General features: G+C 37.2%; 1 protein-coding gene across 4 annotated transcripts in view; it reads right to left on the reverse strand.

Moving 5' to 3' along the window:
* Positions 1–13,445, reverse strand: part of MYO3A (myosin IIIA) — a 243,195-nt gene that overhangs the window by 13,247 nt on the left and 216,503 nt on the right. For 2 of the 4 annotated variants that reach the window (XM_053894937.1, XM_053894943.1), the window contains one exon: positions 2–108. The exons of the other annotated variants lie outside the window; for them this stretch is intronic. In XM_053894937.1, the coding sequence (XP_053750912.1) occupies positions 2–108 (107 nt within the window). The remainder of the gene's footprint in view (position 1; positions 109–13,445) is intronic. 4 annotated transcript variants of the gene reach the window in all.

Raw genomic sequence — 13,445 nt, forward strand, 5'->3', positions numbered from 1 at the left:
CATGTAGTAGATAATAGTATGTGGAGTCCTCAGGGTTATTTAATGTTTTGGGTTTCCGGGGCCGTCTTGGGGGCCTCAATATTTTTGGCTCTTCTTCTTTAGAGATACCTACAAGAAAGGTGATCATAAACAAGTATTCAATTACAAAGACTATTATCAAGCAAGTTTTCCTTTGGGGTAAATAAGAAATTACTTACACACAACTGGGGCTCAAGCTGGGAGAAAGAGGAAATACCTTTGCGCCCCCAACCAACCCTTATCATATTTCTTACCCTGTGTTCCTTCTGATTGTCTGGTGGTCTGGGGCTTTGAGAGGTAAGGGAAAGGAAAAAAGGGGAAGAAAAGAAATGCATGCCTTGGTAGTATGGAATAGTGTGCAGCAGTCCAGAGGATGAAGGGGAGAGGAGTCAGAGCTGCCAGAAAAATCTTTAAAAAGGAGTATTATGCCGGGGCGGCTGGGTGGTTCAGTTGGTTAAGCGTCCGACTTCAGCTCAGGTCATGATCTCACGGTCCGTGAGTTCGAGCCCCGTGTTGGGCTCTGTGCTGACAGCTCAGAGCCTGGAGCCCGTTTCAGATTCTGTGTCTCCCTCTCTCTCTGCCCCTCCCCTGTTCATGCTCTGTCTCTCTCTGTCTCAAAAATAAATAAACGTTAAAAAAAATTAAAAAAAGGAGTATTATGCCAATTATTTAAAGAAGAGTTAATACCTATTTTTCTTAAACTATTCCAAAAAATAGAAAAGGAAGGAAAACCTCCAAATTCATTCTATGAGGCCAGCATTACCCTGATACCCAAACTAGATAAAGACATCACAAATGAAAAGAACTACAGGTCCATTATCTCTGATGAACACAGATGTAAAAATCCTCAACAAAATACTATCAGACTGAATCCAACAATACATTAAAAAAAATCATTCACCACGATCAACTGGGATTTATTCCTGGGCTGTAAGGGTGGTTCAATATTCACAAATCAATCGCTGTGATACGTCACATCAATAAAAGCAAGTATAAGAACCATATAATCATTTCAATAGATGCAGAAAGAGCATTTGACCAAGTACAGCATCAATTCATGATAAAAACTCTCAACTAAGTAGGTTTAGAGGGAGCATATCTTAATGTAACAATGGTCACATATAAAAAATCCACAGCTAATATCATCCTCAATGAGGAAAAAGTGAGCTTTTCCTCTAAGATCAGGAACAAGACAAGGATGTCCATTCTCACCACTGCTGTTCAACATAGTACTGCAAGTCCTAGCCACAGCAACCAGACAACAAAAAGAAACAAAAGGCATCCAAACTGGCAAAAGAGAAGTAAAACTTTCACTATTTCCAGATGACAGGATACTCTCTGTGAACCTGAAAGACTCACCATAAAAATGCTAGAATTGATAAACAAATTCAGTAAAGTTTCAGGATACAAATCAGTGTACAGAAATCTGTTGCATTTCTATACACCAATGATGAAGCAGCAGAAAGAGAAATTAATAGAAATCAATCCCATTTACCACTGCACTAAAACTAATAAGATACCTAGGGATAAACCTAAACAAAGAGGTAAAAGACTTGTACTCTGAAAATTATAAAACAGTGATGAAAGAAACTGAGGAGAACACACAAAAAATGGAAAGACATTCCATGCTCATGGATTAGAAGAACAAATATTGTTAAAATGTCTACTATCGAAAGCAATCTACACATTTAATTCAATCTCTATCAAAATACCAATAGAATTTTTCACAAACCTAGAACAAAGAATCCTAAAACTTGTATGGAACTACAAAAGACCCTGAATAGTCAAAGCAACCTTGAAAAAGAAAAGCAAAGTCAGAGGCATCACAATTATAGACTTCAAGTTATCTTACAAAGCTGTAGTAATCAAAACAGTATGGTACTGGCACAAAAACAGACACATAGATCAATGGAACCCAGAATTATAGGGTCAATTAATCTTTGACAAAGCAGGAAAGAGTACTCAATGGGAAAAAGATGGGAGAAGATATTTGCAAGTGACATATCTGATAAAGAGTTAGTATCCAAAATATACCTAAAACTCAACACCCCACAAATGAATAATCCAATTAAAAATGGGCAGAAGACATGAATAGACATTTTTCCCAAGAAGACATACAGACGGCCAACAGACACACGAAAAGATGCTCAACATCACTTACCATCAGGGAAATGCAAATCAAAACTACAATGAGATATCACCTCATACCTATCAGAATGGCTAAAATCAACAACACAAGAAACAGCAGGTGTTAATGAGCATGTGGAGAAAGGAGAAAAGAGAAAGGAGAACTTTCTTGCCCTGTTGGTGACAATGTAAACTGGTGCAGCCGCTCTGGAAAACAGTATAGCGTTCCCTCAGGAAGTTACAAATAGAACTACCCTACCATCCAGCAATTGCACTACTGGGTATTTACTGAAAGAATGCAAAAATACAAATTCAAAGGGACACATGCACCCCCTGATGCTTATAGCAGCATTATTTACAATAACCAAATTATGGAAACAACCAAGTGTACATTGATAGATAAATGGATAAAGATATCTTTCTATATCTATATCTATATATAGATAGATATAGATTTAATTGACTACTACTCAGCCATGAAAAGGAATGAAATCTTGCCATTTGCAATAATATGAGTGGAACTAGAGAGTATTATGCTAAGCAAAATAAGTCGTTCAGAGAAAGACAAATACCATATTATTTCACTTACATTGGAGTTTAAGAAACAAAACAAATGATAAAAGGAAAAAAGAGAGAGAGAGAGAAAGGCAAACCAAGAAATGGATTCTTAACTATACAGAACAAACTGATGGTTACCAGAGGGGAGGGTGGGAGGGGTGAAATAGGTGATGGGGATTAAGAAGTGCACTTGTGATGAGCACCAGGTGCTGTATGGAAGTGTTGAATCACTATATTGTACACCTGAAATTAATAGTACGTTGTATGGTAACTAACAGGAATTTAAATAAAAACTTTAAAAAAGGGCATTATACCAATAGAATCTTGCTGTGATTCCCCCAACCACCAGCCTTACACAGTGACTCATCCGTCTAAGCACTGCACATTCTCCACTTCAAGGACCATCTCCTATGTTACGCCCAAACAAGAACACAGCTCATTTTCAGGCTTGACTGCCTTATAAATGTAGAACCTCAAACTATTCGAATCTTCAGACCTAACTTTAAAAACCTTTACCAAGAAAGAATAAAGTTTGTTGTCTTTTTCTACTCTGTCAGTATAGCCAAATTCTCAAAGCCATAGCAACATCATCAGAGCTTCTGACGATCTGTATACTTGGCTTCACATTTATAGAGCTAATGAGCCTCTCCTGAAGTATTTCTGTCTGTTTTGGCCACTGCATCCCCTGATTGCACTTGTGCAGAAATGTCCGTTCAATGGATATGTCAGAATCAGGGTGGGAGTAGAGTATGGGTGCTTTTTGGAGAATGACTTATATTCAACATACACCTGAGCATACATTTCTTAGCTGGACTTAAAGGCAGTTGTAGATCATTATTTCGTATAATACAGGGGCAGGAATGATTCCTAATCTAGATGTAGAAACACAGAGAAACTGAATTTCTCCAAACTATGCTAACCAAATCAAGTCAAACAGAATCAAATCAATGAATATCTATATTATGTGTTAACAGCCGTGACTGGTAGTGCTGATCAGTTTTAACCGGGATAGAGACTCACACAGATGTCTACCTTCCTAGTCTCATGCCCAATGTACTAGGTGAACCTACAGCATTCATAGTGTCACATAATCCAGCTCATTCATTTCAAGATCTGTGGGAAATTGCTGGATGACACAGATCAGCTAGCTGTGAGTATTTCAGAGAGGCGTAATGCATGGAGCAATCAGAGAAACACGAAATGTTACATATGACAACCAGACGTTCCTGTTCTCTTTCAAATAAGACAAAACAACACGAAATCTTTGTTAATGAGACCATGCTAATAGAGATTAGTAATAGACAAGAAGAGTGAAACCATTCTCCAACCAAACTCTGCACATTATTTCTGCATCACCTTCTGTTCTCTTTTTCCCTTCTTCTTCACAGGAATAGACAGAGGAGGTGGAGGGAATCCAAATATCTGAGCCCTGTCTGATCCTGTCCTAGACTGTCCCAGGCACAAGGAAAGACAGTAAAAGCTGGATTCTTGCCACCACTTCAAGTGATGGTCTTTTTATTTTTTTCGTTCTCTTTGCTAATCATCTTTCTCAGTGCTGATTATTAAAAAGCTTCCATGGCTCTTGCAAAGTCTTACCATTTTAAAATGTATTGGTGATATCCACTTATATTATTCATTTGAGTCTGAACGGCAAAAAACATAAAAATATAGTATGGAGTTATTATGTTTTTAGAAGCATGAAACTGATCTGTGACTACATTTTAACTTGACTTTAATGTTACTTAGAGTCCAAATTGAAATATCAGAGGATTACTATTGTAACAGAAATTAATCAAACTGAAGGTGGCAAAGAATCTGAATAAGTGCCAGGGGAGTGGAAAACAAAACAGATTCTGGGAATAAGCAGAGTCTTGCTCTTAGCTCCGTTGTCTCACCAAATGTTCCCCATTCAATCTGATTTCTACTACCAAAACTATTGAAACTGCCTTCTAGAAAGTCAAGGGTGACCACTCTATTGACAAATACAAAGGCCCTTTATCTGTCCCTCTATGGCTGACTTCTTCATTATTTAACATTATTGACCATCCCTGGCCTTCATGGCTGAGGATAAGGTTTCTGAAGAGGACACCCCTTCTCTTATTTACCACTGTATTCCTGGCACATGAGGAAGTGCTCGACAGGTAGGTCCTTAAGAAAATTTTGCTGGATGAGTAAATAATCGCTTTGCCTCCTAGACTGAATCACTCCCCTCTTTGTTTCTTGAATTTCCCACAGGGTACTCAATACTGATGACTGTCTGACACCCAGCTCATGTTGGGTGTTCTCACCCTGTCAGAGCTCCTGCCCCAATTTCTCATCTCCTATTCAGTACTTCCATCTCAAACTCTCAGGCTCAAATGAACCGGTGGTCACTTTTCTTCTCCATCTAGGATTCTGTATACCACAAGCTTAATGGCCTGGCACCATTGTTTCTGCAGCTCTCCCCCCAACCGCAGCAAGTACTGATACCACCTTTGCCTTATCCCTCTTGTTCCTTTCCTATAAACAGACAATCATCAATCAACTTCTGTCATTTTTTGGATACATTTTTTAAGCTTCTCATTTAATAATTGTGGCAGAGTCTTAATCTGTTCTCCAGGCTTCATCTCACAAATGAAGACCAGACTTCTCTTCCTTAAATATCATGTTAATTATGAAGTTTCATTTCCCAGAAATTCATGATGCTTTTTTGGCTTCTTTGATTAAGGCTAAACTTCTCCTAAATCCAGATTACTTACAATCTCAGCAGTTCCGATTTTATCACCCGCTTCTCCCCAGCACGAACTATCTCCTCTGGTCGACTTACCTCACTGGAACCTGACACACCATGTTCATAGCTATCACTCTGCTTATTTTAATCTTCTCATAGAAAAGCCTTCCACAGCCTCACTGAAATCTGAAGCATGCTTCCAGTGCCCGTCTCCAGTGCTAGCTCTTCCAAGAAGCTCTCACTTACCGTCCAGTGATTCCCCCTCTCAGGGAATACCAATAGTACTTACAGGCTGTATAGATCATTTGAGATGCCCCCTCAAAATTCATATGTTGAAGACGTAACCCCCAGTACTTCAGAGTATGGCTGTATTTAGAGAAAAGGTCTTTGAAGGGATGTGACAAGGGTGGGCCCTAATCCAATATGACCGTGTCCTTGCAAGAGGAGATTAGGACACAGACTCACAACAGAAGGAAGACCATGTAAGATATGGAGAAGACAGCCATCCAGAAACCAATGAGAGTGGCTTCAGAAGAAACCAACCTTGTCAACACATTGATCTTGGATTTCTTGTCTCCAGAACTATGAGGAAACTAATTTGTTGTTTAAGCCACCCAGTCTGTGGAATGCTGTTATGCAGCCCTAAGCAAAACATAAAATATCACTATTTTTACCTGTGGTTTTTTTTTTTCTTTTTTTTTTTATAGCGGGGCCATAGGTTTTTGGGTGGTGGAGATCATGACTTAGGTTTTGATGTCTTCCTGCCTTTCATGGTTGTTCTGCAAGTGGTAGGTATTTGGAGATGCTAAGAGGTTAGATGGATTCCATTCTACCTTATTAGAGACACAGTGGAAATTGAATTTTGTTAACTGGATCACCATTGACACTGTTCAGAAAAATAATTCCTGATGCTTTAAAGACAAGTGCAAATAGGGGAGTGAAGAAAACTCTGGAAAGAGAACCCAGAGGGCTTCAGGAACAATCCAGGGGTACAAATGTCATAACTAAAATTCAGAAGTCATTAAAAAGTAGACATATTTGGCTATGAAAAATAGATAAAAGCGTTAATATGGCAACAAAGTCAGAAGACACATGATAGATTTGGAAAACTATATTTACAACACAGATGAGAAATCAAGGGATGGTATTTCTAATACATGAAAGTGCTACAAAATGACTACAAAAATACAGACCAACAGAAAAAAGGGCAAAAGAGTTAAATAGGAAATACAGGATGAACAAATCCAAAAAGACAGTAAGTACTAGTAGACAAGGAAATAGAAATGAAAATAATGACAACATATCATTTTACTTCAGGTACATTAGCAAAGATTAAAAAGAATGAGAACAGTACTGAACCAGATGCCAGAAAAAGTATGTTCTCACAAAGTGTTGGAAGAAATGTCAACTGTTAGGGCCTTTTGGGAAAGCAGTTTATCAGAACCAAACATACCTTTCAACTCAAGAATCCTACCTGGGAACTTACCCACAAAACTAAAATCCGGGCATACAAGGACATTTTCAGAGATGTAACATTTCTCACAGTGGCAAAAAGCTGAAACAAAGTGAATCTCTAACAATAGAGCAAAGCTTATATAAAGCATGTTATCCAACACATGCAATATTATATTGCCAGTAATGACTTACAGCTCTTTCGGCTGATGTGCAGGGATTCCTGCTAAGGAATTGGAGAAAAGCAAGATGTATAAGTATTTCTACTATGATCCTATTTATATAAAAACAATGCATGTGTATGTGTGTGTAAATACATGTATACAGATCTGCAAAAGCTATGAAAGAATACATGCTTTATAATAAAGGTTCCCTTGAGGGGGAAGTAATGTGGGCTAGGGAGAGAGAAAAGGGGGAAGGAAACAGAAAAAAAAAACCTTTTAGTTTTTTTACACTTCATTTATGTAAAATTATAACTATGCACATAGATGTGTGTATATTATCGAGATAAAAAATGTCAAAATGAGTAGAATTTTCAGAATTTTTGTTTAATTCTTATACCTTGCAGTATCTGCTCTAATGTTAGTTCATTGACTTTTTTTCCTTCACCAGGATAATCTGAAGGAGAGGGCTGAATGTTCTTAAAAAGGTGTCTCACTTAAGATATTGCCATGCAAAGTGGGCAGCAGGTAAGTGAAAATTATTGATGAGTGTGTTCAACAGGGTCTGACTGAATTCAAATTAAATTTCTCCAGAATGTTTTGTATTTTTGAAGAGCAAACTTCCCATGAGCTTATCAGCATACAAATATTCCAGAAAGGCAAGCTGATTTTGCCCTCTAAATTTTTGTTCTTTTAGGGGGAGTACAAACACTGTCTGCTAACGTCATTCTAACCCCTTAATTACAAAAGTGACATAAACATTTGTAATCCCCAATTAACAGCAGCATATCAATGTTGGCAGTAGCAAAATTAGGTTTGTGACTCTTTTGTGTGATGTGCATGATAAATATTAGCTTGTAAAGGTTATTGCTATATTAAATAGCCAGAAGGTAAAATATTTATTTGTATTATAGTTCTGTTAATAATTTAGGTGTTTTAGTTCACGGGGAATGCACATTTCTTTGAATAAGGAAAGGACAAACAGCTCAACATTTTTCATTTGGAAGAAAGCATAAAACTCATTGGTAATATTTGCTTTAGAAAACTATCTCAGTATTATTCTTATTTTAATTATAATTAACTATTTTACTTAAGTATGCATTCCGAGTATAATTTGTGTAAGTGTCATGTCTAAATCAGATATTAGCAGAACAGAAATGCCCTTATATGGTATTGTAGTTTCTGCTTTAAGAAGTCAAGTTTTTAGTTTTTTTTTTTTTTTGTAAATTTCCACATACTGCTGACAGTCTGTGAACTTTAAGCAATATATATTTATACTTATATTTATATTTATATTTATATTTATATTTATATTTATATTTATATTTATATAGTTGACCTACAGGAAATCTTAAAAGGGAGGAATATTCATTGCTGAATGTTAAGGGCAGGATTCACACAGTCAGGGTTGCAACTTGCCTTCCAGAAGCTTCTGTTTCTGCCTTTCCTCTCATTTGACCTTTGGCCAGTCTAGCCAGTCTGGAAGAGACTGGATACAGGTTTTGAACTTGTGTGCCAGTCAGTTCCATACTGCTCCTCTCTGCCTTGCGCTGCTCGTGCTCTGAGCTCCTGGAGCCACTTTCATGTCTCATGGTTACCCTGCATTTGGCTACTTGCTTTACTCTATGGTCTATCTGTGTTCTCTGGAGTCTACCTGAGGTGAAGGGTTGTAAGATAGGCGCTTCTCCTACTCTGAGTTGTCCTTAACACTTTGGGGATGCCTTACCATTCACTGGATCTGACTCACAGGCTTCCTCTGACCTTCTCGATAGGCAGCTATGGGCCCCTGTCCCCATATGGGACTGCTCAAGCCATTCCTTTGGCTCCTTCTTCTCTACCAACCAAACACTGATGCCCTAGAGGCAACTTACACCTGTACTTGTTCTGTAGGTCATGGGCTTTTAAGCTTTTTGCCACTCTCTGATTTGGGCATATTGCACAAATATCTAGAACCTTTAAAACTGAGCCTTTACTTTTTATTTTTTATTTTTTTTAATATATGAAATTTATTGTCAAATTGGTTTCCATACAGTACCCAGTGCTCATCCCAAAAGATGCCCTCTTCAATGCCCATCACCTACCCTTCCCTCCCTCCCATCCCCCCATCAACCCTCAGTTTGTTCTCAGTTTTTAAGAGTCTCTTATGCTTTGGCTGTCTCCCACTCTAACCTCTCTTTTTTTTTTTTTCCTTCCCCTCCCCCATGGTTTTCTGTCCAGTTTCTCAGGATCCACGTAAGAGTGAAACCATACGGTATCTGTCTTTCTCTGTATGGCTTATTTCACTTAGCATCACACTCTCCAGTTCCATCCACGTTGCTACAAAGGGCCATATTTCATTCTTTCTCATTGCCACGTAGTACTCCATTGTGTATATAAACCACAATTTCTTCATTCATTCATCAGTTGAGCCTTTACTTTTTAAATTATACTTCTAGGTATAGGTAAGGTGCTGCCCCCAGCCTGTCCCTCGTGTCTCTTTTAGTTATGCTACAGGAGAAACAGAGGAGAATTAAGTAGCTCTGTTTGTAGGTGGGCCGAGGTACATGCCCTCTAGATTACCATTTGTCTCCTGGACACAATCACTACATATCTGCTGTGTAGTGCTGGCATGTTTGTTGGGCTGAGGTCTTGGACTAGTCTTCAAAGACCAGTTTGTTCTAGTTATCGGGTTGGTTATGTTCTTACTCCCAGCCATCTTGCATACTCATGCACCATCATCAAACCAGAGTGCCCTGACAGAGGCAAATGAGAGTACACACAGTGGTGCTGAGGGAGTCTTGAGAGTGCCTTCTTTGTTAGGGATGGTGACCTGTCATGCTGAACTGGCAGCATGTGTCCTGTGTTTGGCCACAGGACTATGGAGATGGTCAGACACCAAAATATACACTTCCTTGCCTGGAGAAGGGCATTGGAGGCCCCCTAATGACATCTTGGTTATTTTTCAAGATCATATTGATCTTAATCCATCTGAAAAACACTTAAGTATATAGCCTGAGGTGAAACCTATGTTAATTTTCCGCAAGAGAGCCACATTTGAGAAAATTATTCATTGTTCGTAGTCACTTTCTCAGATTGGCCTTTTGAAAACAGAATAGAAGGACATTATCTGATTTTAAACAGGCAATCTTTAGTTGCCTTCTGCTCCTCCTTTATAACACACATTAGGTGGTTCCTATGAAGGTGAGGTGAAATACACTATTTTTAATGTCATTGTTCCTTATTGGAGCATGTCAAGGAAGCAAGGAGCATGGCTGGAGGAAATGTCAAGCAAGCTTTCAGTGACTCAAGACAGCCTGGGAACAAAGATGACATACCTGGAGATGACGCTCTCGTCTTACTGCACGTGGCTGTGGAAGCTCTGAACCAGGCTGCGGTCACATTATTCAGATTCCTAATTTTATACAGAAGTGGACTCTGAAGGTCCAAGTCAATGAAGGATGGAGAGGGCCCACTCTACCGGCAGTTGCTTACTCAGCCAGTCCACTCAGCTTTTCTAGAGCTTTTCACGTAGGTGCTCTTGTCAATGAACCACCTCACACGGTGGAAGATTAAGCTGATTATTTACAGTGTTCAAATTCCAGTTCTGTAATATTTCATCCCGTAGTTGGATTAGCTAGCAGTTTTCCAAGGTTGTTCTTTGAGAAATGAATTTTTGGGACTGTTAATATTCCATCTATGAATGTGTCATTACTTATTAATAATTTTCTTATGGCCTCATTTTATTTTTTGCCATGTACATAAATTTTTCTTTTTCAGTTCTGATTATTTCCTTAGGCTGTAAGTCCTAATAAGTGGGTTTACTGGGTCAATGATACAAACTATTTCCATTTTTTTATGTTGCCAAATCACTTTACATGAAACCTGGACTCTGCGGTCTTACCATTAGTGTTTGAGAATAGTTACATTGGCACATTCTCATCACTGTTAAATGTTTTTTCATCCTTGACATTTTGAGGAGTAAAAAATAGTAATTTTGTTGTAATTTGTATTTTTATTTCTAGGGTAGTCATCTATAGGTTTAGGTGGCATTTGCATTTGTTCTTCTATAAATAAATCAATGTCTTGTGCCCAATTTTCCATTGCGGGGTGTTAACGTTTTTCCTAATTATTTGTAAGAGCCTTTTGTGCATTACACATGCTAACCCTTTTCCATTTGTTCTAAGGTTTTTATCCAGTTTGTATTTAGTTAACTTCTAATGCTTTCTAATCTCTGGAAGGTTTAAATGTTTACGCAGTCCAAAGCTATCACATCTTTTCTCTGTAATTCCTTTTATTACTTCTTATGTTTTATCCCTTCCTAAGAAGAGATTGTGAAACCATCATCTGGTTGCTTTTGGTTTATTTATTACAATGAAATCATTAATATATGTGGGAAATATTTGGGTGTTCAGCATAATGTAAGATTATCTTATTTCTTCTCTCCAAATTAGAAAACAATTAAGCATTATTCATCTATTTCTTATTGTTTTGGTTTTTGTGGCAGGTTTTTATAGATACCAGGGTCAATTGTAGGGGTATCCTGTCTGTCTTATTAATATGTAGTTGATTTTTATAACAGAAGCATATGATTTTAATTATTGTAGCTCTATAGTATTCATTTTTCTATCTAATAGAGAAAGTCCTCATTTCTAATTATTCTTTTTTCCTGAAATTTACCAATGATTTTTAGGGACATTTTCTTAAGTTCTAAAGAAAATCTCATACAGATTGCATGAGGTTTTCTTTTTAAACCTTGAAATTAATTTTAGAAGTCATGTTTACATTATTTCCAGAGAGCTCTTTTTTCCATTATACACTTTTATGGGAAAGAATGCCCACATATCTATATATCCTTGCTGAATTCTATTGTTAGTACCAATCATTTTGGTTCATTCTTTGCATTTTTAAGATCAAAATTCATGTTGTCTACTAATGCCTTTACACCTTATCTTTTTGTTTTCAATAGTTATGCTTTTGTAGAAACTTCTGTTTGCGGCCTTGTTGCATCATGTAGAAATTGCCAAATAATGTAAAAAAGTGTCGCTAGAATAATCTCACTTTCTAATGGAACTGCTTCCAGTGTTTTACAGCTAACAATGATGTTGACAATTGGCTTAGGAAATATATCTTTATATTATTAAAGAATTTCCTTCTATTTTTAATTTAGTAAGAGCTCTGCTTTTCATCAGGACCAGGTGTTATTTTTTTGAAGTGTTTCAGCATTTATCTAGATGACTCTTTTCTTTTGACCTTTTGATACTGTGTTACATTAATATATTCTATTTGGAAAGTCTTTTAATGTAATATTGTACTCAGTTAGTTAGTACTGCACTTAGGAGTGTTACCTCTGCACTAAGTTAGTTAGTACTGCATTTAGGAGTGTTACCTCTAAATCTCTGAGATTGACTCAAGGCTAAATTCCCTCTTTTCCTCTCCCCCCCCCCCCCCCCCCCCCCCGCTGCCACGCGCTCCCTTCCTTCCTTAAATGTTATTTGTCAGACTTTGGTTTCAGGGTACATGACCTTCATAAAATAGGTAACTTTCTATATTATTCTTTGTTTCTTAAACAGATTGCATATTATGGGAATTATCTGTCCAAGAACTTTAAATGCAATTGTGTAAAATACTCAGGTTCTTGTCAACTTTTCCTTTATAGACATATCATCATATTGGCTAATTTCTTTTTCGAAATTTATGTTTCAGACCCAGATTGTGTTTGTGAAATTGATTGCATTGAGTATAAGATTTTAGTATTATCAACTGTATTTGTTGTAATCTCTTATTTCTAAGTTTTTTGGTGGATTCTTTTTTAAGTAATTAATTAGGAATTTATTTTGTTGTTTTATTTTCAAAAAAACATTATCCTAGTTTCATTTAGATATTTGGTGTATTTTGTCTTATTGTAATTATTATTTTTTTTTTCCTGGTGTTGAAGAACATCTAATTTTCCTTAAAAATTTCTCAACTTACATTCTTTTTTCATTATTTTCTCTCAATTAATAATGAAAACATGTAATGATTTGAATTTTCCTATGAGTATAGGCCTGGCTGCCTCCCATTCATCATTTTTATATGTGACTATTTTCATTTTTATTAATTCAAAATAATTTATAGTTCTAATTATAATTTCTTTACTTCAGATTATCTTATTGATTTTTAATTTGCTGATCTGTGGTTTTCAATTCTATCTCAATTGCATTATGGTCAGAAAGTGTAATCTGGTTCAATTATGATTTGGGGGAGTTTGTGGACTGGCCAGTATGTCTAGTTATAAGAAAAAAATTTTAGGGGTGCCTGGGTGGCTCAGTCGGTTAAGCGTCTTCCTTTGGCTCAGGTCATGATCTCACAGTTTGTGAGTTCGAGCCCTATATTGGGCTCTGTGCTGACAGCTTGGAACCTGGAGCCTGTTTCGGATTCTGAGTCTCCCTCTCTCTCTGCCC

The sequence above is a fragment of the Panthera pardus genome, unplaced genomic scaffold (assembly GCF_024362965.1).
Source record: "Panthera pardus isolate Hobbes unplaced genomic scaffold, ASM2436296v1 HiC_scaffold_6, whole genome shotgun sequence".
NCBI lineage: Eukaryota > Metazoa > Chordata > Mammalia > Carnivora > Felidae > Panthera > Panthera pardus.